Source organism: Erythranthe guttata, chromosome 7, assembly GCF_056151865.1.
Source record: "Erythranthe guttata isolate IM_541 chromosome 7, IM_541, whole genome shotgun sequence".
NCBI classification, from domain to species: Eukaryota; Viridiplantae; Streptophyta; class Magnoliopsida; order Lamiales; family Phrymaceae; genus Erythranthe; species Erythranthe guttata.
Window position 1 is genome coordinate 14410681 of NC_142539.1, and position 22913 is coordinate 14433593.

The following is a 22913-nucleotide window of genomic DNA, read 5'->3' on the forward strand; positions in this document are numbered from 1 at the left end:
TAATAAACAAGGGTATTTTGGTCCATCAATATCTATTTTCCTAAAATCAAGACATATTTATTGAGATTCTTAAGATTTGTGCCAAGGTGAAAAACGACACCTGTTTAGGAACGGAGAGAGTACAAGATAATATTAAGTTCGATTTTTTACTAGTGCTAATATAGTTAAAAATGTAGCAATTAAATACAAACACTATTTCTTCAAGTTATTTAAAACTTTTTTTTGATTTTTTCTTTCCTTTTCTAAAATTATCTTTTATTTTATGACATAATTTGATAAAGTGAAATTTATTTTTCCGTAACCTACAATTCAAAATCAAACATAAAATATTTCTTTTGAAAATCATTATTAAAAAATACCTCAACTTCCAATATAAAATGGAATAATCTCGATTCTTGAACGAATAAATGATCCTTTAAACCCAATTAATTAGCATTTACTTTCGGGTAAATTACAACCACCTCTCCGAAGTAAAGTATAATTACAAAACAATCCATTTTATTTGAGAAAGTACATGTAGATCCCTACAGTTTGTAAATTTCTTACAACCACCCCTACAAAAGGGTGTTAATGTAAAAAATCTACAAAAAATCTGGGGTGGAAGTAATAATAGAAAAATAAGGGGTTTTTTCGTAATTAAGCCTTACTTTAGGGGACAGTTGCAATTTACCCTTTTTATATAAACATTAGGGAAAATTACACTTCACCCCCTTAAGAAATGCATGTTTTGCACTTTCCCCCCTCAAAATACAAAATGAGACTGTCCCCCTTTGAATATACAACTCGGTGCACTTTGCCCCAATTATGTATTTTCGGTTTAATTTTAATGAAGAGTGTATATGTCATTTTATATCTTCCGCTTGAGAATCCTCCTTTAAGAGTTCTTTAGGGTTCCCAAATTAACAAAATTCTCTTCCCAAATTGATGAAATTCGCTACCAAATTAGACGAAATTTTCTTCAAAATTCGACAAGATTTGCTTTTCGTAATCATTGTAATGTAGGATGAAAAAAGGTTAAATGACATTTAAAGCCTTAAAAAGACAAAATCACCCTTCTAATTTACTCAAATCCGACAAGAATTAAACCGGAAATACACATTTGGGGCAAATCACACCGAGTTGTATATTCCAAACGGGGACAATCTCGTTTTTGTACTTTTAGGGGAAAAAGTGCAAAAATGGCATTTTTTGAGGGGGTGAAGTGCAATTTGCCCTAAACATTATTAATAAAATTAAAGGGCAAATTGTACATCACCCCCTGTAAATTTCTAATTTTCGCACTTTACCCCCACAAAATTTTTAGAAGTGAATGTCCCCTTCAAAATGTTATTCTTGTTGCACATTGTCGCGACAGCAAAACTCCAATGGATTATTCATCGGAATTGAGTATTTTTGTTGCACTTTGCCATTTTAAATGTTATTTTTGTTGCACATTGCCTTTTAAAAACACTATTCTTTTGCACATGTCCCTTTAAAATGTTATTTTTTTTGCACAATGCCCTCCAAAAATTAGTTTTTGGGGCAAAGTGCAACCAAAATAATATTTCAAAGGACGAGTATCCCTCTTTTGATTTTTTCAGGGGCAAAGTGCGAAAATAGGAAATTTATAGGGGGTGAAGTACATTTTGTCCAAAATTAAATGTACAGTAAGACAAATATTCATATTAATCCACAATTTATTATTTTAAATGTCATGAAATGTAGAGTAGGCAAAGGAGTGTTAGCAGCAGTAGTTAGTGCAGCACTGCAGCTTGAGATCTGAAGAGGTTCTTTTCTTCCTTGTGCCATCACCGTCAACAAAGATTTTCCCTTTCTTTTTTTTTCTTCCCACATTTCTCTTCTCTTCTCCGAAATCTTTACATAAAGTATAGCACCAAAAGAGTTAACTCAATTCGCACCGAGTGGGAGGTTTTTGAATCCTCATTTTTTACTGATTTCTGGAGGAAACCCATTTGGAAATTCACAGTTTTTTTAATTTTACTGATCTTTGGAAGCCCCCGGTTGAGATTACAACTACATTGGCTTGTACTGAGGTTTTTGTTTGATCTTTTCTTGAGACTCTTGTGAATTTTTTGTGGCATCTGTTGCATATGCACTCTATGTGTTTGATTCATTGCCTCAGTGATGATTTTGGTGATGTTAGTGTTGGGCTGCTGTTTTTTATGTCTTAGACTGGCTCATACATGAAATGCATCTTCAGGGTTTTCGTTGATTCATGGAAACAATTTGATTTTTTTTTTCTTCTCTATCGGCTCTTATTGGGATTATTTTCTTGTATTTTTGCAATTGGGTAGTAAACCGTAAGAAATGCAGGGTGATAGATTGTGTCAATAGCAAATTTCGATATCATTCTTTTTTTTTTAAATTCCACACAATAATCTTGGTACCGTGTATCTATCATTCTAAGTGGGAACAGTTGATCCGTTGTAGCCATTATCTCTATAGGGTTGATGTGTTATGTTATTTTCTTTCGGCATTTCCATCTAAGTAACTGATAAGCATTTTCATTGACAGTAACTATTCACTCCTTTGCATCTGATCAGGCCTTCACCACTCTCGAGCGTATATTATTTTACACTTCAATGTGATGGAACTTTAAACCTTGTTGGTAGAGGCCACTGATTTAATTATGACTTATTTCTTTGCCGTTTAATTGAGAAGCAGTCATTTAAATTACTTATTATTATTTTTTTTTTAAATTACCATCCGTCGTGTTTCACTTTTTTGGTTTAATTATTACTTGCTGATCTTTTATTTTGTACACAATGCTAAATTTCCAGGTTTGCGTGGCTGTTTGTGTTGCAGCTGCTGCTATTCCATTCAGAAAATGGCGCTCGTATCTTTTCTGAAGGGGACGAGAAGCACCGTGTTAAACAGAAAATAAAATTTCAGATCAGTCAAACTTCTTTTGTAGAATTATTCATTTGATTATTTCAGCCTTGATCGATTTGAGGAGCTGATATTACTTTCGAGGATATAAGTTGGCACAATGATCAGCAAGCAACTTATATTGACCTACCTTTATCTTTTCGTATATATTTTGCTATCTTCTGGAGTTATTTTATATAACAAGGTAAATAATCTTTCGTCCTGCTATCTCTTTTTTCCTTCGTTTTGCTTAACATATATATTGGTTGTACTTTTCAATCTTTCTTCTACATTTGAACTAGTATTGCTTCTTTGCGGGCATTTTGCATTTGATCGTGTCGGTTATGCTGTTAGTAGCTAGTGCTATGTACCTGACACAACTATTGTCGGGGCGAAAATATCTTTGAAGCAAACAATCGAAGTTAGTTTTAGTCCTGAAGATTTGACATAGTGTTGACTGTTTTACATCATTCAAAGTTGGTGCCTGTCACAATATATTAAACCTGAGAATCTCAACTTGTATTCAAATAAAGAGCAAACAGTCCTTATAATTAATAGAAAGACAATAAAGAGTGTCCCTTTGTCCTAGAGGCATCGAAGGAACACAAACGAAAGAGAAAAGAAGAAAAAAATCGTGGAGTACTTGAAACGTTGAAGCTATTGCTTCTCTGTCCTAGGTGTAAAAGTGATGTCTCTCTCTCTCTCTCTCTCTCTCTCTCTCTCTCTCTCTCTCTCTCTCTCTCTCTCTCTCTCTCTCTCTCTCTCTCTCTCTCTCTCTCTCTCTCTCTCTCTCTCTCTCTCTCTCTCTCTCTCTCTCTCTCTCTCTCTCTCTCTCTCTCTCTCTCTCTCTCTCTCTCTCTCTCTCTCTCTCTCTCTCTCTCTCTCTCTCTCTCTCTCTCTCTCTCTCTCTCTCTCTCTCTCTCTCTCTCTCTCTCTCTCTCTCTCTCTCTCTCTCTCTCTCTCTCTCTCTCTCTCTCTCTCTCTCTCTCTCTCTCTCTCTCTCTCTCTCTCTCTCTCTCTCTCTCTCTCTCTCTCTCTCTCTCTCTCTCTCTCTCTCTCTCTCTCTCTCTCTCTCTCTCTCTCTCTCTCTCTCTCTCTCTCTCTCTCTCCCTCCCTCGATCTCTCTCTCTCTCTCTCTCTCTCTCTCTCTCCCTCCCTCGATCTCTCTCTCTCTCTCTCTCTCTCTCTCTCTCTCTCTCTCTCTCTCTCTCTCTCTCTCTCTCTCTCTCTCTCTCTCTCTCTCTCTCTCTCTCTCTCTCTCTCTCTCTCTCTCTCTCTCTCTCTCTCTCTCTCTCTCTCTCTCCCTCCCTCGATCTCTCTCTCTCTCTCTCTCTCTCTCTCTCTCCCTCCCTCGATCTCTCTCTCTCTCTCTCTCTCTCCCTCCCTCGATCTCTCTCTCTCTCTCTCTCTCTCCCTCCCTCGATCTCTCTCTCTCTCTCTCTCTCTCTCTCTCTCTCTCTCTCTCTCTCTCTCTCTCTCTCTCTCTCTCTCTCTCTCTCTCTCTCTCTCTCTCTCTCTCTCTCTCTCTCTCTCTCTCTCTCTCTCTCTCTCTCTCTCTCTCTCTCTCCCTCCCTCGATCTCTCTCTCTCCCTCCCTCGATCTCTCTCTCTCTCTCTCTCTCTCTCTCTCTCTCTCTCTCTCTCTCTCTCTCTCTCTCTCTCTCTCTCTCTCTCTCTCCCTCCCTCGATCTCTCTCTCTCTCTCTCTCTCTCTCTCTCCCTCCCTCGATCTCTCTCTCTCTCTCTCTCTCTCTCTCTCTCTCTCTCTCTCTCTCTCTCTCTCTCTCTCTCTCTCTCTCTCTCTCTCTCTCTCTCTCTCTCTCTCTCTCTCTCTCTCTCTCTCTCTCTATATATATATATATATATATATATATATATAAATGATAGCTCAGTAATTGTTAATCGTCTATTCCAACTGAGACTTATATATACGGTTATAATATATAACGCTTAGTCCAATGTTTAATACATCGGTTCTGGTTATATAAATTTGTTCCTAGTATAATGTTTTTTGACAGGTGGTCTTGTGTGTATAATGTATGCGTCACATGTGTATGTTTGCAATAACTGTAACCTTACATTTATATTTCTTTTTCTATTGTATTTTTCTGCAGTGGGTTCTATCGCCAAAATATTTCAATTTCCCGTTTCCTATAACGCTTACCATGATTCATATGGGCTTCTCGGGGTTGGTGGCCTTCTTTTTGATCCGCGTTTTTAAGGTAACAGATTAAGGTTATAAAAAAAGTATAGTCTCTACTTTGTCTGTGCCACTTTGTCTAATGTCGAATGCTTCAACACTATGTACTTTTTTTAGATGTTTCGATCGTTCTTATAGTCTAATTATATTTTTTTCTTCAGGTTGTATCACCTGTGAAGATGACTTTTGAAATGTAAGACTCTTATACTCTAATTACTTACTCATTTAAATTACTTTTAAAAAAATCTATATATGACCGTGTTGAATCTACAGATATGCAACATGTGTAATTCCTATCAGCGCCTTCTTTGCTTCAAGTCTTTGGTAAGCATGGTTTATTGCAGAGAAATATCTCGCATTTGCAATTTTTTCTCTACTGACGAGGCATATTAATTTTGTTCCCTGTAATTTTTTTCTAATGAATTTAATCACTGTACAGGTTTGGAAATACTGCATACTTGTTCATCTCAGTTGCCTTCATTCAGATGCTCAAAGCCCTAAGTAAACTTAATAAATTTCCTATCAATCTCGCTTTAAATTAATATCCTCGGGAAACTTACTAATGATTTTTGTTTAATTTCCTGTTGGCAGTGCCAGTGGCGACTTTTGTCATGGCTGTTTTTTGCGGTACCGAAAAATTAAGAAGTGATGTGTTTGCAAACATGCTGTTAGTGAGTTTTGGGGTTGTAATATCTTCGTATGGGGAAATTCATTTCAATGTAGTTGGAACGGTTTATCAAGTTACGGGAATATTTGCTGAAGCTCTTCGGCTGGTGCTAACTCAAGTTCTACTTCAGAAGAAGGGATTAACACTTAACCCTATCACAAGCTTGTACTATATTGCTCCTTGCAGGTACATTTTGCATTTACTTCTGTTCCATTTAGCCTCGTCAGTCCAAATTATGCCGATTCTGATCTGAATTTTTCTGATTTTGGAACAATATTTTACATTCCGAATTTCGATTTTTCTATTTTTTTTGGAACATAATTTGAATGCATATTAGGTTCGTAATTCTGATCCAATTTTAATTCCCGAAAATATTTCTGAAATTTCCGATTTTTTTATCTGAAATTTTAACTTTAAATATAGATATTATTATGTATTTTATATTGTAGTTGGCTTAAAAAAATGGAAATTTCGAATTGGACCGATTCCGGTCCAAAATTTTCCTATTTTGGAACAAGTTATTTCATTCCAATTTCCGAAATTACGATTTCTAATTTTTCACGGGATTGGAATTAGTTTTTCACCTCCGGAAAAGTTCCAACTTTTCCAGAATTGCTGATTCTGATCCGATCCGTCTGATTTCCACCCCTATTGGCAATTGACAAGAATAATAAATAGGCCAAATTGCACATCACCCCCGCAAATTTCTACTTTTCGCACTTTACCCCCTAATTTTTTTTAAAACTGAATGCCCCCTTCAAAGTGTTATTCTTGTTGCACATTGCCCCGGTAGTAAAACTCCGATGGATTATTCATCGGAATTGAGTATTTTTGTTGCACATTACACCTTTAAATGTTATTTTTGTTGGACGTTGCCTCTTATAAATACTAATTTTTTGCATGTTGCCCCTTTAAAATGTTATTTTTGTTGCACAATGCCCTCAAAAAATTGGCTTCTGGGGCAAAGTGCAACCAAAATAGTATTTCAAAGGGGGAGCATCCCTTTTTTGAATTTTTAGGGGGGAAAGTGCAAAAATAGGAAATTTATAGGGTGTGAAGTGCATTTTGTCCTAATAAATATTTGATTTCCATTTGTATTATAGTTCTTGAACTTGGAATTGATATGCTTTAACTGCCTATTTCTATCGGAAAATAAAATTGTTGCCGAGTCAGTGAGAGAGTGAAGGCATGTTATTTAACTCAGATGACTATTTTATGTTAAAAACCTGGCTTAAACAATTAGGCTTAATTTTCGAAATATGTGAAACAATTAGGGTAAACTATGCATTAAAAATACGACTTCTTAGTTTATGCTAATATTTTTTTTTTAATTTCTGAACACAATCTTACAATAATTGTTATGTTGGCGTTTTGCATGTGCAGTTTTGTGTTTCTTTTTATTCCGTGGTATCTTTTGGAGATGCCTGCAATGGAAGTATCACAGATCCAGTTTAATATATGGATATTCTTCTCAAACGCACTTTGTGCCTTGGCTTTGAATTTCTCGATATTTTTGGTACTTGGTAGAACCGGTGCAGTGACTATTCGAGTCGCTGGTGTACTGAAAGACTGGATACTTATTGCCCTTTCTACTGTAATTTTTCCGGAGTCGATTATCACCAAGCTAAATATTATCGGTTATGCCATTGGTAAACTTTCTTATTTATATCTTTTTATATATTTCCTTGGAAGTAGTTATGAATCGAAGGCAGTTCTTGAATTTTTTTCTTTCTCTGCAGCTTTGTGTGGTGTTGTTATGTATAATTATTTGAAGGCTAAGGATATTCGTTCGTCCCAAATTTCCGGGGAGAGTATCTCAGATCGAGCGGCGAAGGTAAAAAAGAAGAACTCCCCTTACTACTACTATGGCTATGTTTGTTACTGCTCTTTTAAATTATTCTCCACTTATTTTCGTTTTGCAATTCAAATCCTTCTCTCCTTTTTACTCGATTCTTCAGCAACTAAATCAAAATCTAGGCATGATTTGACTCCTACGGGATTTAAATATTCGACTCTAGCAAAAAAAAGGAACATTATTTTATTTCTTTTATTAATATGACATATGTTTTACTTGATCCGATTTGTACGAATAAAAACCCTCGATGTATGTGAATTTCTCGTTTGTCAATTCCATGCAGGACCTTAAGTCGGAAAAACGGTCTTCAAATCTTTACTTTCCGGATGAAAACTCAAACAACGGTTTAGGAGGGAAAAACGGAAGGAATAATGGATCGCATCTAGATACAAATGTGGACGAAGAAGCACCTTTAATTCCTTCATTAAAGGGTCTTTTGTCTAGGACAAAGCCCAGTTGAAGAAGTGATCTATAGTGGTTTAATGAATTTTTTTTCTTTTTTTTTTTCTTTTTAAGTAGTTGCTTTGTCTACCTTTTCTTGAGAAGCAACGATTGTCGGAACTTAATTTCTAGATGTGAACGAGAGCCCTATTGGTTGTTATTGACATTCTTACTAAGCTTATCTCGAGACATAAAACACTTAGGCCTCGTTTGGTTGACATGATACACACACTTATTTACACGCTTAAATCGAAAACACATCGCAAAAAAATCATACAAAGTCATGAAAGAAAGACCTATAGGAAACAAGTCATTGTAGACATAGCAAAACAGGAAATTTACAATTTTCATCCCTCAAGTTTACACTGATTTCACATTTAATCCCCATATTCACAAAAAACACATTTGGTCCCTCATATTTAAAAAATTCAACACTTTTAGTCCTTTTCGTAAATTTTCTGTTTGTGCTAACGGAATCAAGCTTGTTCCCATCATTGCCTTTACGGTCGGATTAACGGTACATTGACGGAGATGACCAAAAGTGTTAAATTATTGAAACACGAGGGACCAAATGTGAAATTGGTTCAAACTTGAGGGATGTTAATTGTAATTTTCCCATAGCAAAACTTTATTTTATTACAGAAGCTAAAATAAATAATTTATAATTTCGGTACAACTTTCTTAATCATTTCAAGAAGAACATCGTCATTTTGAAATCCTTGCAGGTGATTAATTAACATGGACGAAGTAGCTGTATCGGCCGAGAATCCCCTTTTGTACATTTCCTCTAAGAATGGCATGGCCTTGTAAACCTCTTTCCTCTTTAGCAAACCTTGGATTATGTTGTTGTATGTCACGCTATTCGGTGCACAACCGCTTCTTTCCATTTTCACAAGCAAATCTTTTGCATCGTCTACAAATCCTTCTTCACAAAGTGAACCAATAACAATGGTATACGCTTGACAATTTGGTTGCAAACCTTTCAAAGGAAGTTCGTTTAAAAGCTTTTTTGCATCTTCAAGTTTCCCATCTTTGCACAAACCATTAATCAAGATACCGTATGTGATTATATTAGGACTTAATCCTTTGTCTTCCATCACCCGCAGAAACGAAAATGCTTCGGCAATCTCATGAGACTTGCACAAACTATCCAACAAAATATTGCAAGTATGTAAATCTGGATGTACGTGCCGAGCTTCCATATCGTTGAATAGTTTCCATCCATCGGCAATTCTGCATTCACTAAATAATCCATGTATCATGGTGTTATAAGTAACTGTCGTGTGTTCTAAGCCTTTCGAAGAAACTTCGAGGAAAAGACGCCAAGCTTCATCAACTTTACCCTTCTTGCAGTATCCGTTGATTAAAATGCCGTAGCTAATAATACATGGCTTAAGGCCGTCGCCTGTTATAGAATCAAATACCTCTTTCGCCTTTTCCATTTTCCCTTGCAAACAGTACCCATCTATAAACGCATTGTATGTGAAAATATCAGGACTAATGTTTTGTTGCTTCATAATTTCCAAAACATCTTCAGCCTCTTTAACATTTCCTTCCTTGCAAAATGAGTCCACTAATATATTGAAAGTAACAACAGTTAAACAAATCTTGTGGTTGACCATTTCATCTAGCAAGTGTTTCACCTCTTTCCATCTACCAAAATCGCACAAGCCCTGAATCATCGGGCTATATGTGACAACGTCAGGTGAAATGCCCTTATCAATCATTCTACACTTCAGCTCGAGTGCATTATCCACCATTCTGACTTTACATAAGCCATCAATTACGGCATTATAAGCCATAACATTGGGTTTATAGATAGTCTTTTCCAATAACAAAAGCAAATCATGCGCAGCAAGAACATGTCCATTTTTGCAGAGCCCGTTTATCACAGTAACAATCGTAAAATCATTGGGCTCGCAAAGTCTCAAACTCAAAAGCTGCTTAAACAATTGCTCCGCCTCGGCCACCTTACCATCTAAAAAGAGCCCTTTTAGAAGAGTGGTGACTGTCACAACATCTGCCGCGTAACCGTGTTTAAAGAAGATGCCGAAGACAGCAAAACCAACGTCTACACGCTTCAAATGGCAGCAACAATTAATCAAGATGTTCATCGTGTACTCATTTACAGGGGCACCCAGTTCACGCATTTCGTCGAACAGTTTGAGGGCAACCGAGTATTGTTTCATATTGACAATAACTTTCAGTTGTTTGGTGAATTCAAAAACGGAGGGCTGCGGCCGCATTCTCACCATTTTGCGAAACAAGAAAATAGCTTCATCGACTTCACTTTCACAGCTCAAATCTCTTTTGAAATTAGGTGAAAAAAGTGTATCTTTGCTATGAAAATTTAAAGAAAATAAAGAGAACGGATCAGCAAAAATACCGTAATAAGAAGAAGATTTAGCAGCAATTGCTCTGCCAATAGGAGGCGTTATTGCAGAAATCCTCATCTTCTTAAAGCGATTTTTGTCAAGAAAATTCAACTGCAGTGCAAAATGAAGTAGCCCAAAGGTGGAGTCTGTTGTTTAATTGACTAATAGTATAATTACAAAGAATTTTTATTGACTCTAAATTTTGCAACTATCATTACGCATTACCTTCCCTCTAAGTTTGTTTTAATAAAAGGGTTTATTTCAATTAGTACCCCTATCTGTATTATTTAGGGTTAATAGCATCTCGCCACCTGGACTTTGCCCGTTTTTGCACTTTGCCACCTTAACTAAAAAAAGTTGCAAGTGCCCACCCAAACTCAGTTTTTTGACGCATATAACCACCTAAGGGTAATATTCCGGCGAATATTCTCATTTTTCAACGCCTATCTGTATTATTTATGATTCAAATTTTGTTAGCACACAAGTACAACCCCTGACCGGGAGTTAGAGGGGTACTAACAACTAAAAAAAACTAAATCATGGGGTGTTTTGCTAATAAAATAACATGGGATAGTTTTTTTAGCAATTGGATGTAACACAAGAGTACTAATTGCATTAAACTCCTAATAAAAAACCCAAGGAAAACATAATAAGGGTAAAAGATAGCTTGATGGAAAAAAATAAAAAACTGTAGGACGTAAAACAAATTTGGTTAAGCTACTACCAACACAATAAAGGGGGAGAACTATTATGAGCACAGACACTTCGCACATTTTCTTGATGTCAAGAGTTTTTATGATCCAACAAGGCAAGCCCATTACTTAACCCAATAAAGCATCGCATTTTGGGAACACGTTGACTAACAGGTATTTCCGGTTTTTAGTTCTACATTTATAATATATTGTTGATGTTTTAGTTATATGTTGCAATTGTTGATGACTACGACTAGGGTGGGGAGTGCTCACAGTTCGTCCAAGGGTTGGATCTACCGGAGCTGTTAACACCGTGCAATTTCAGCTTGATTCGGGGGTTGAGCTTCAACTAATCAGGATTAAGATGGATTTTTCAAAATCCAATCAGGAAAGACAAAGCAGCGTATCCAGTTTTTCAAGGTTTGATACGCAATGTCACACATAAGGCATTAGATTTGTTGGATGATGGGCTCGACAAACCAGTTGTACAAGATTCGGCTAGCTCTACCCACGTCCTTAGTGTTACCCATGGACTTCCATGTGCTTACCAAATTGCGAGAAAAATCCAGGAACGTGATACATTCTGGGTGCAGATGCGTTGAACATGTTGTGTACGGAGATAATAAAAGATGGAATTGAGTGAGAAATATGAATTTCAACTAATGCTTAGCCAACAAATGTAATCGGAGCTTCGATTTAGTTAACAAATGTTGAAGTCAACTAATGCTTAGCCACGCATAAGGTTGCGACACATGGTTAGCTTAATGTGGTCCACGTCTCTCATATGGTTTGCAAGCTATCATACGAGAGTGTAGGTTTATCCAGTGCATTTATATGGTTGGCCGCGGTTTCCTTTTACCAAAAAAAAAAACTAATGCTTAGCCAGCTAATCGAAGCTCCGATGATCCACCGCAAAAGCTAATGAGTAGTCTGCTAATTGACCAGAGCTCCGACTACACTCGAATTTCAGGAGAAGTTTTGGTCGGAAATAGTCAAATTCGTGATTGGTGCTCCAAATAATAGAGTTTGGGGGGCATTGTGCAACTTTTTTTTAGTCTAAGGGGTAATGTGCGAAACACAACAAAGTTTGGGGTGCAAAATGCCATTAACCCTTTTAAATATTTTGTTAGGTACTAACAATATTAAATAACAATATAGCCCCCTATTTATATATCTTGTACTATATTAGCTCTCTCTCTTTTTTATTCAAATGTATCATATCAATTCCCAATATATCAATATCTTCTTTAACTGGCCATGTAGTGGGTGGTCTAGCGGTTGGAGTAAGAGAACAAATGTAAATTAACCCAAGTTCAAATTTTTTGTCAACAATTTTTAGGTCGATATAAAATAAAATAAAACAACTAATTAAAACAAGGGATACGTGGCAACCAAATCAATTGACTATTATATGTAAGGTTTGTCAACTTAAAGAATAAATGGTAAATTATGAAAATTCCCTGAACTTAGGCTAAATTACGAAAGCACCCCATCTATCCATAATAGTAAAAAGAGTTGTGAGTGTGTTATTTAAGAAGAATAATAATTCCGTGTAAAGGTCCTCTAAGGATAATTTTTGTTTTTAAAAAGTAGCATAAAGAAATGCCACGTCTACAGGGGTAGAATCGGCATTTTTCAGAAATAATCCCTCAACTCAAAAAGATGTCATGAAAAATCCCACCATAAGGGGCAGGTGTAAGACGAAAACAAACGTCGGAGAGTTTTAGTAATTACAAATATGTGGGGATGTTTTGTATAATTCAGGCTAAGTTCAGGGGTTTTTTTGTAATTTACCCAATAAAGAAACATAAACTCCACAAAACTAAGATGATATTACAACAATTAGTCATGAGGGTAAAATCGGTATTTGCTGAGTGATAGTACATGAAATAAAAAAATCCGTCAAATTTCACACCGTAAAGGGGAACTTTGTAAGACAACAACAACAAACATTAGGGGGTTTCGGTAATTACAAACAACGTGGAGATTTTTTTTCTTAAATTGACCTTAGTTCTCGCATATGATAAATCAATATGTAAAGCACAACTTCGACGTATCCAATTTCACTTTCATTTTTACTCCTTTGTTTTGCTTCGTGCGTAGAAATAAAAATGCAACGGTAGTCTGCTTTTTGACTGTCTGTTTCTCGGTTTTATTTTCAATCATTACATAGATTTTATACATCTCTCAACATCGAGAACACGCACAAATTGCGTGGGACCCGGTTAGGGAGCAATTTGGAGCCGGTAGATTGATCAAACGCTTGGATTTCTCTCGATAAACGTATTGGTCGCGTCGAAAAGTGACCGTAAGTGGGCCAAACGAGCAATTTTCACCTCTAGTGTTGGGTCGATGGTGGCTGAACGAGCTTCGCGTGCATATGCTGATCAAACAAAATATTGCAAGTATATAAATTAGGATGTATATGCCAAATTTCCATATCATTAACAAAGTTTGAATTTGTTATCAACTTCTGAAAATATTGACATTTTGTCAAAAGGGTTACTTTCGCCCCCTAAATTTAACATAGTGATTTAAGATTATGGATGTTTTGATATACACCCATAATATGGAAAATATATAGGGATAGGTCTGTTGTTCCCGATACATAAAACGGGTAGTGAATTTAGTAAATTGGTCGAACAAATTAATTAGTGAAAATACGAAAAGATTAGCCGAGGCGAGAATACTCTTTCCTTAAGACAATATTATCCCGCTACGGTGCTTAAGGTTATTTGACAATTGTCTCCCAAGATACAACGGCTAACTCGACATATGAGCACTCAAAATCCCGAGTACGACGAACGTTACTTTGTGTCTCAAACTCTCGAACAGAATACGGAAGAAAATATTCTACGAAGAATATTTCCGGGCTGAAGAAGGAAGAATTCCATAGAACAAAATTATAGAATTGAATTGATTTTTATGTTAATATAAAATCAAACATGTGGAGTTTCTATTTATAAGTTTCCAATGGTTGTGATTAATGAACACAACCTTTAGGAAATTAAACAAGTGAAGAGGTGTGGCCACACCTCTTCATATTGTCACACCTATTTGATCAAATAGGTGCCTAAAAATATTTTTTTATTTTCATTCAAAAAATAATTTTATTTTAATAAATAAAATTCCCAACAATCCCCCACACGAATGAAATTAACGAAAAACGATGGATTCTGTCGACAGTTCAAGTGGATACTATTGCAATGGGGATAGGTAGCTTCTGGTTTTGAACCTGCCTTAGCGGTATACCATCGAATTTACTTGGCTAGTTAGTGAACGCGATGTCTTGAACTGCCAGCCGTTTGTGTAAACCAAGACAATGATATCCACACAATAGTTTTCCCACATTTCATCAGTTCTCATGGTTGCGTCCATTTTGGCCCTGGAGCACATCTTGGATTCATAAGTGTTTGTCATTTTGAAGCGGCCCACACTTCTACACTTAGATAGGTGATGTCCTATTAAAGGTATCCTGCCAATACCTCACCTTTTGTCAAGGTTTTGGAATCATTAAAAGCTTTCGCTTATCCTTTACCCTCTCTGCAGGCAGCACTAATGTCTATCACGGGAATGAGTTGGAAATATATAATTCCATAGGAATATATACTCCTTAGTGCATCACTGAATTTTCCATAACTTAGTTGTCCCTTTTGAACCAGTTCTTGGGATCTCCAGTCATCATGGTTGGGTTTCCACTATAGAAATTCTTAATTTGTGGGTTTTGATCTCACTCCCCTAGACAGGCAATATGTTTGATCTCTTTAGTTAACTTTTAGTCGCGGATCCGCTATTAACCATTGATTTTCATTATCAATGTTATATTATTTCTTTTGAGATCAATTGCGTAATGGTCTTATGTGTACGAGTGTATCGATACTTGTCATTATACATGTCGTTTGTGCCCTTAACGTAACTGATTGGTTATCACAATTTATTCATAATTGTAGACACCGACTTAGTCCAACACGGAACATCCTCCAATAACTTTATGAAGTTTATTCAACCTCTTTTCTAACCTTATCTCAAGTTATATATTCGAATTCGACCATGAATCGAGCTATTCAATTTTGTTTGAGGATTTCCAAGATACATAATCTTAGTGGACTGATATATCCAATGTACTTTCCTAATACAATTGGATATTTTCTTTAATTTAATCCATTTAAAGGCGATACTTAGATTACCTAAGAACCCTTATAATATCATTGAATGATTATTTATTTTGGAATTACATATTTACTAGTTTGCAATTCATTATGCTACCAAACTATCCAAAAATATTTGTAATTGAACCATTGTTCATCATTATTTTTTGCAAGTAAGACTTGGTCTTTAGATAACTAGATCAATTTTCTAGTAATGTATCAACATGAGACATTCAAATGACTATATTTGTCTTAGTGACTTTAATCTATAAGATTACATCGTCTAGACCCTCGTCTTTTGACATCAAACATAAAAATATTTTCTCAACGTTCAAAATAATATCATGATCATTATCTCATGATTATAATGTCGTCTATAGACATATACTTCCATGTGCTTTTAATATAAACACACTGGTCACACTCGTTATTACGAGAATTATTTGATAACACAATTTTATCAAATATTACTTTAGAAGGACTTAAGGGATTCCAATATCTTGTTATAAATAATCAAAAAATTCAATAGCTACTAATTTAGCTTTATAGGACCACCCTTAATCATTCCTTTGAATAGTCCATCAAAACCTTAATGGTTTACTACTTGGAAGAAGACAAACTAACTTCCACGTACATTCTTCCAATGTAGATAATATTTCAATAATTGTCCTTTGTTCATTTTTTTAACTCATAAATTATAAAATCAAATCAAAATCAAACATATTGATTTTCTTTGTCATCTTGTTGTATCTTGGTTGTTCATCACTTTGATGATTTACCAATCACACATATTTTAACTTGGTTGTTCATCACTTTGATGATTTACCACTTAGACATTTATAAGTTCTCTTATTTAGAACTTATTTATTTTCTTATTTAACAAGAAAAATATAATGTAATTTGCATCAAGAATGACTATCTTATGCACAATCATTATTTGCATATTCAATGAATATGCTTAAGTATTTTATCCACTTAACTATACTAGGCATTATATATTAACTTAGGTACTTTTTTTTTACCTTTGCCTAAACACCCCCACATTTCTAATTATTAATGTGGTTAGGTCGGAATATTTAATTTATGTGGTTAGGGCCTAAAGACCCCCACATTTCTAAATATTAACGTGGTAGCTCGGGATATCTAATTTCCCCCACAAATTCTAGAGTATGTATTCTAGAATTTATCAATATAATATCCATAAACTTTTTCCAAAAGTTTTAATTCTCATTTTTTAATTCATTTGTCAAAGTTGGCACTTTCCAACTTTCATTCACATAGCATTTAAATGCTTTGAAATCCTTATTTTTATTTTATTAATAAGTGAAAGAATTTATGGTCCCGAATTCGTTTAATACAGAGATGTTATCTTAAGTGTTATGACACTTGAGAAAACATGCAGCGGAAATATAAAGACAATACTCAGATCTAAAAATGTTCACAAGTAAAAACTTGTGAACTTGCCCTTTACATGACGGAAAAATTATATTAAAACAGTATTACAAGAATACAAATAGAAGATGTACGAAAACTTCTTCCTTATGAATGAATCATTAACATGATCATTCTTACATTCAAATCTAGAAACAAAAAGAGAAATATTAAAAATTCTAGATTTCAAAGAATGTACTCGTGAGGAGTACGTACATAACTTATGAATGAATCACTAACTTGATCATTCTTACAACCAAGTCTAGAAAGATCAACACTGTATACTAAACAATCTAGACTACAAAGAATGTACTTATGAGAAGTACGTAAAGAATGTACTCATGAGGAGTACGTAAAGATTGTACTCATGAGGAGTACAACCAACCGATTCTAAAAACACACTAAAACACTCATGTATTCTTTTCTGCTCTCGGTATTTATTTCGTAGAATCCGTAAACTTCCTCGAGTCTTGAAAATAAGAGAGTTAAAAAACAAATTGTGGAATTCCACATTCCACGTGTTTCAAACTCCCCCTTTTTTAACTTTCTGATCAAAACTAAATTTTAGCTTAACTCCCCCTGAGTCATTGCTTGAACTCCCCCTGAATATGATAACCAATATAGCAAATAAAAAAAATAGTGTAATCCAGAGGGAAAATAACAAACTGAACAAATACAAATTTTGTTCATAAAAATAACGTTATGAGAAGTCCCTGCGTCAACTTCATGACTAGCTTGTTCTCCCCCTTTTTGATCAGAAAGAGCTTTCTGGAGTATCTCCACCATGGACTGATGATAGGTGATCTGAGCTAGGGAGTGAGTAAGATGTTTTAACAAAAGATCTCGAGGAACAGAGACAATGATGTCAGGGGTGTTGGCAACATGAGGAGCAACACCTTCAGTACCAAGATTATTTTGACCTCAAGAGGAGTTGACAGATCCTTCCCATCCATGTCTAGCTCTTCATCCTCTCAGGATTCCTCTTCTTCTGAGTCTTCAAGCTCATCTGGGATGTATGCTGGCTCAGGTGATGCAACAGGTGGAGCAACATCTTCTTCCATCTGGGATGAGTCCTCAAAAGAGTCACTGTCTGACTCTGAGGATGGCAGATTATTGCGGAAAGAGGCAAGGGGAACTTCCCAGCTGTCATCACTTTTCTCTTCTTCTTCAACCTGGGAAGGTGATGCATCCACTTGAACAGCTGCCTCTGCTAGAGTTTCCAGAGGATCTTCATGTGGAGCTGAGGGTGTTTCTTCAGTGGTAGTAAAGTCCTGGGCATCAACAGTGGGAATATCTACATGCTCAGCAGAGGACATCGCAGAAAAGTCTGGCATTTCCTCATCTTGGTAGGGAGCAACATCCTCACTCTGAGGGGCATTGTTTGAGACTGTAGGTGCAGCAGCATTTTCAGGAACATGTGCAGCAACATCTTCGGAAACAGGATGTCGAGAAGAGGCTGCTGCCATGTTAGGCTGAAGTGTCTCCCCCTGAGTTGATGCTGGTGGAGTCGAGTCTTTGGAAGATGACTCAGTGGAGCTTGAGGAGAGAGTTTGGGCTTCTGGTTCTACAAAGGTAGGATCTCCTTCTTCATCATCTGTTTCTTCATCAACCAAATGAAGGCCTCTTGGTGGGTTTGGCCTAACTGAAGTACGACCGCCACTACCGCCTCTTCTTCCTCATCTGACGCCTTTGCTTGGAGAATTTCCTCCCCTCCGGCGTTGTGATCCAGTAGCATTCAGATTTGGGAAGGGATTCATGCGCTTGGACCGGCGAGTAGGAAACCTTCCTGCAGTGGAAGAGGGACCTAGGTTCTGGAAATTGTCTAGATCAATCGGATTCAGCTCGTCTCCGGGCTTTAATAAAGCTGATTGGCATAGCTTCAAGGTTGACGGGATGAACGATGATGGCTAGAATAGGGTCTGCTGGTTTAGGTGCTGCAGCATCGCTGTGGACATCACCAACGGCTGAAAGAGAATTTCTAGGAGGAGATGCCATGGTACAGTAGATAAAAATTGCTTCTTGTGCTTTTGATTTTTGAGTGTGAATTTTCGAAAAAGAAGCATGAAATTTATAAGCCCTAATTTTTGCAGAAAAAAAATTGAAGTGGAGAAGGTGAAGAAGTGGTGTGCGTTTTTCTTGGAGAAAGTGTGATTAAAGAGAATAAAGGTTTATTTGGCAGTTTAAAACAAAACGTGACACATGGCATAATAAGGAGTGGACTTAGTGAAAAATAAAAGACTAACTCATGTACCCCATGACCCATATAAATAGTGATAATTCAATAATAAAAATAATAGTAATAATAAAAATAGTAGCACTCACGAAATTTACACTTAAATAATAAACACATCTTTTAATGATTAATAGTGTGAGAAAAATTGGCTAACAGGCATATAATTTTTTATTTTTTTTTTTTGTTTTTTTTTTTAAACTCTTATTTTCAAGTCAAACAATTCACATGGAACATGATCAAGTGTTCAGTTTGAAAGTTCCTCAGTTACTAAGATATGACTATTCAGATAGAGGAGTTTGACTTATGTGATTATAATTGTTCTCTGAATGTTTACATGAAGCATGATCACGTTTCAAGGTGAAAGACTTCCAGTTACTTATTTAGAGAATAATCCATCACAGTGAAGTCATTATTTAAAGAAGCTAAGTTTCAGTAAATTATGTTGCAGCTTAAGATATTGGATGAGGTGCTGCAACATATTTCATGACATGTTTATTGAGTACACATCCCGAGAGATTTTCTAAGTTTAGAAAACCTCTCATAATCTAATGCCTTTGTAAAGATGTCAGCCAGCTGATCTTCTGTAGGAATGTACTTTAAGCACACTATATTTTTGTCAACTATATCACGAATAAAATGATGTTTAATATTTATGTGTTTAGTTCGTGAGTGTTGAACAAGATTTTTTGAAATATCAATAGCACTTGAATTATCACAATATATGATCAGGGTGTCACTGGTTAACCCATAATCCCCCAACATTTGGTTCATCCAAATTAGTTGACCACAACATCCTCCAGCAGCTACATATTCTGATTCAGCTGTTGAAAGTGATACACAATTTTGTTTTCTAATAAACCCATGAAACCAGATTATTCCCCAAAAAGAAACATGCACCTGAAGTGCTTTTTCTGTCACTAATATCCCCAGCCCAATCAGAATCACTAAAACCTATCAAATTAGTATTAGTGTCTTTGAAAAACTGAATACCTAGATCTACTGTACCTGCAACATACCTAATAATCCTCTTCACAGCTTTAAGATGAGTTACTTTGGGATTAGCTTGATACCTGGCACACACACAAACACTAAACATAATATCAGGTCTGCTTGTTGTTAGATACAGAAGGCTTCCAATCATGCTTCTGTATAGGGTGTTGTCAACATCTTCATCAACATCGTCCTTGGACACTTTTTGACTTGAACCCATTGGAGTTTTCATGTGCTTGGCTGACTCCAACTCAAACCTTTTGACCAGATTGAGAGCATACTTCTTTTGGTTTACAAAAATTCCTTCACCTGTCTGTTTGATTTGAGTCCTAGAAAGTAATTCAACTCTCCTACCATGCTCATTTCAAAAGTGTGAGACATAGAATCTACAAAAGACTGTAAAAGGTTAGCACAAGTAGAACCAAAAACAATATCATCAATATATATTTGTACAATAATGATATGGTTATTTGTTCTTCTAACAAATAGAGTTTTGTCTGCCTCTCCTCTGTTAAACTGTATTTCAAGTAAGAAGTCAGTGAGTCTTTGATACCAAGCTCTAGGAGCTTGTTTAAGACCATATAGAGCCTTCTTAAGCTTGAATACATGATTAGGTTTGGCAGAATCTTCAAACCCCTTGGGTTGCTCTACATATGCTTCTTCATTTAAAACACCATTTAGAAATGCACTTTTGATATCCATCTGATACAATTTGATTTTAAGAACAGGATATAGCAAGAAGTAACCTAATAGATTCAATTCTAGCTACTGGAGCAAAGGTTTCATCAAAGTCTATACCCTCAATCTGAGTATAACCTTGTGCTACTAACCTAGCCTTATTTCTAACCACTGTACCTTTTTCATCAGTTTTGTTTTTGAAGATCCACTTAGTTCCTATCACATTTACATGACTTGGTCTGGGAATTAAGTACCAAACATCATTTCTGATGAACTGATTCAGTTCTTCATGCATTGCATTGATCCAGAATTCATCCTTCAGAGCTTCTGCAATATTCCTTGGTTCAACTGAAGACACAAAGCAAGTAGTTCCAGTAAGTGCACATTCAGAAGATAAATTTGCAAATCTTACCATATCTCTGTAATTCACTCTTTCTTTTCTTCTAGTCCTTATCCCTTCAAGGATATCCCCCACAACTTGAGTAGAGGGGTGATTTTTCTGGATTCTACTTGATGGTTCATTTCTGCAGACATCATGAGTTGGCTGCAGTTCAGCTTTTGTGCTCTCTGTAGGACGTATTGAGTCAGATGTGGTAACACTTGGTTCAACACCCTCTTCTCTTGAAACTGGACTGTTTATATCTGGAGCATCTGTGGCAGTAGTGTCTCCTCCGGTTGTTTCTCCTTCAGCAATCAGGTCATCAACTTCATCTTCAGCTGTTTTACTGCGGAGATCAGCAAAGTCATCAAATACCACATTTACAGATTCAATAATGGTTCGAGTTCTTAAGTTATATACTCTATACGCATGACTGTTATTAGAGTATCCCACAAATAAACCCAAATCACTTTTTGAATCAAATTTAGCTAGATGATCTCTGTCATTTAGGACATAGCAAACACATCCAAACACATGCACGTATTCTAGATCAGATTTTTCTCTTAAAAAATACACCCAAGTATATCTCGGAAAATCGTCAACACACACAAATACATATTTTTTACCACCTGGACTTTCTACCTCTATAGGACCCATAAGATCCATATGTACAAGTTCAAAACAAATGGTGGTACCAACGTGTTGTAACACTTTGTGTGGCACTCTAGTCTGCTTTCCCTTCTGGCACATTCCACATATAGGGATGTCCTTGATCTTGAGATCTGGAATTCCTCTTATGGCATTGTACATGTTGAGCAGCTTCAGATTTTTGAAGTTTGTGTGCCCTAGTTTCTGGTGCCACAACTCTACTTCACTTACTCTTGAGCTCTTGCATGAGATGGTGTCACCTGTTTGATAATAATTATCCATTGATCTGGAACCTGTCAGTACACAATTATTTTGTTTATCAAACACAGAACAACAGTACTTATCAAATTTAACACGTAGATCATCATCACACAATTGACTAATACTGATGAGATTTGACCCCAATCCTTCAACATGTAAGACATTTGAAAGTTTTGGAAGTCCCTCAATATTGAGTGTTCCACGTCCAACCACTTTGACTTTAGCTCCTCTTCCATAGGTTACACGTCCACCATTGAGTGTATGGTAGTTTGATAGAAAATCTTTAATTCCAGTCATGTGCCTAGAGCATCCACTATCAAAGTACGAGGAACCTGAAATGTTAGCATTTAAAGAAATGTATACTGCTTTGCACATAAGTTTACCTTTGGGAGTCCATATTCTACACTCCTTTTTGGTAAATTCTACCTTTTTCTTGGAGGTGTTCCCTGGAGTGTTGTGACTCATCCTGTACAACATTTTGTCACTACTTATTTTCTCACAGAATGGACGAATATGTTCTGGTGAGAAACAATAATGGCAAATGTATCCCCTTATTCTGGACTCTGGAGTGGTGACTGTGGAGTTTCTGCATTTTTTTCCATTTGATCCCTTCTCTTTTACAAAGACAATTTCCTTCTTCTTTGCTGGCTTGTATTTCTTCACTTGTTTTTTGAACCCTAAACATTCATTTTTGTTGTACTTCTCCAGTGACACAATCTCTTCGAGTTTAGTTGTGCCGGTATTCATCCTCTTGATTGCTAGAGTTGCTTCTTTGAGTTCATCTTTCACCTTTGCCAGTTCAAGATCCTTCTTGGTGATACCAACCTCCAAATGAGTGATTGTTTCTTTAAGCGAGGAATTTTCCTTGTTGGCTGCATCTAGAGCTTGAGTCTTCTTCTCCAAGTCGCTGAACAACTTCTTACACATTTCTTCCTCATTTTTAACTGCTTCTTTACTTGATTCTGCTCCATTCAAGGAAATAGAGGTTAAACATGTATAATGGTTATCATCTAACTCAAAAATTTCAGTTACTGAAAGTGTTTCGGAAA

The 22913-nt window shown here is 36.1% G+C and overlaps 2 protein-coding genes across 6 annotated transcripts; one reads left to right on the forward strand and one right to left on the reverse strand.

Annotated features, from left to right (window-relative positions):
- Positions 1–1647: 1647 nt before the first annotated feature.
- Positions 1648–8225, forward strand: LOC105953966 (putative sugar phosphate/phosphate translocator At3g17430). 5 transcript variants are annotated; one of them, XM_088821019.1, is made up of 10 exons: positions 1648–1766; positions 2781–3073; positions 4981–5088; positions 5228–5259; positions 5340–5390; positions 5506–5567; positions 5658–5919; positions 7117–7382; positions 7473–7567; positions 7872–8225. In XM_088821019.1, the coding sequence occupies exons 2-10, from the start codon at positions 2990–2992 to the stop codon at positions 8046–8048; spliced, it is 1137 nt and encodes a 378-aa protein (XP_088677145.1). In that variant the 5' UTR covers positions 1648–1766; positions 2781–2989; the 3' UTR covers positions 8049–8225. The 5 variants fall into 5 exon arrangements, with proteins under 5 accessions (XP_088677145.1, XP_088677146.1, XP_088677148.1 ...); XM_088821020.1 differs by having other exon boundaries at positions 1667–2033; positions 2806–3073; XM_088821022.1 differs by having other exon boundaries at positions 1668–1766; positions 2806–3073.
- Positions 8226–8608: 383 nt separating this feature from the next.
- On the reverse strand, positions 8609–10614 carry LOC105953841 (uncharacterized). Its single transcript, XM_088821018.1, has one exon. The coding sequence runs from the start codon at positions 10480–10482 to the stop codon at positions 8689–8691; it is 1794 nt and encodes a 597-aa protein (XP_088677144.1). The 5' UTR covers positions 10483–10614; the 3' UTR covers positions 8609–8688.
- Positions 10615–22913: the final 12299 nt, after the last annotated feature.

What these genes read in the sequence shown, in the direction of transcription:
- LOC105953966 (XM_088821019.1), top strand. Translation starts at nt 2,990, where the DNA reads ATGATCAGCAAGCAACTTATATTGACCTACCTTTATCTTTTCGTATAT. An exon ending in TTCTTTGCTTCAAGTCTTTG is followed by an intron (nt 5,391 to 5,505) that starts GTAAGCATGGTT and finishes ATCACTGTACAG; the next exon opens with GTTTGGAAATACTGCATACT. An exon ending in TCAGATGCTCAAAGCCCTAA is followed by an intron (nt 5,568 to 5,657) that starts GTAAACTTAATA and finishes TCCTGTTGGCAG; the next exon opens with TGCCAGTGGCGACTTTTGTC.
- LOC105953841 (XM_088821018.1), bottom strand. Translation starts at nt 10,482, where the DNA reads ATGAGGATTTCTGCAATAACGCCTCCTATTGGCAGAGCAATTGCTGCT.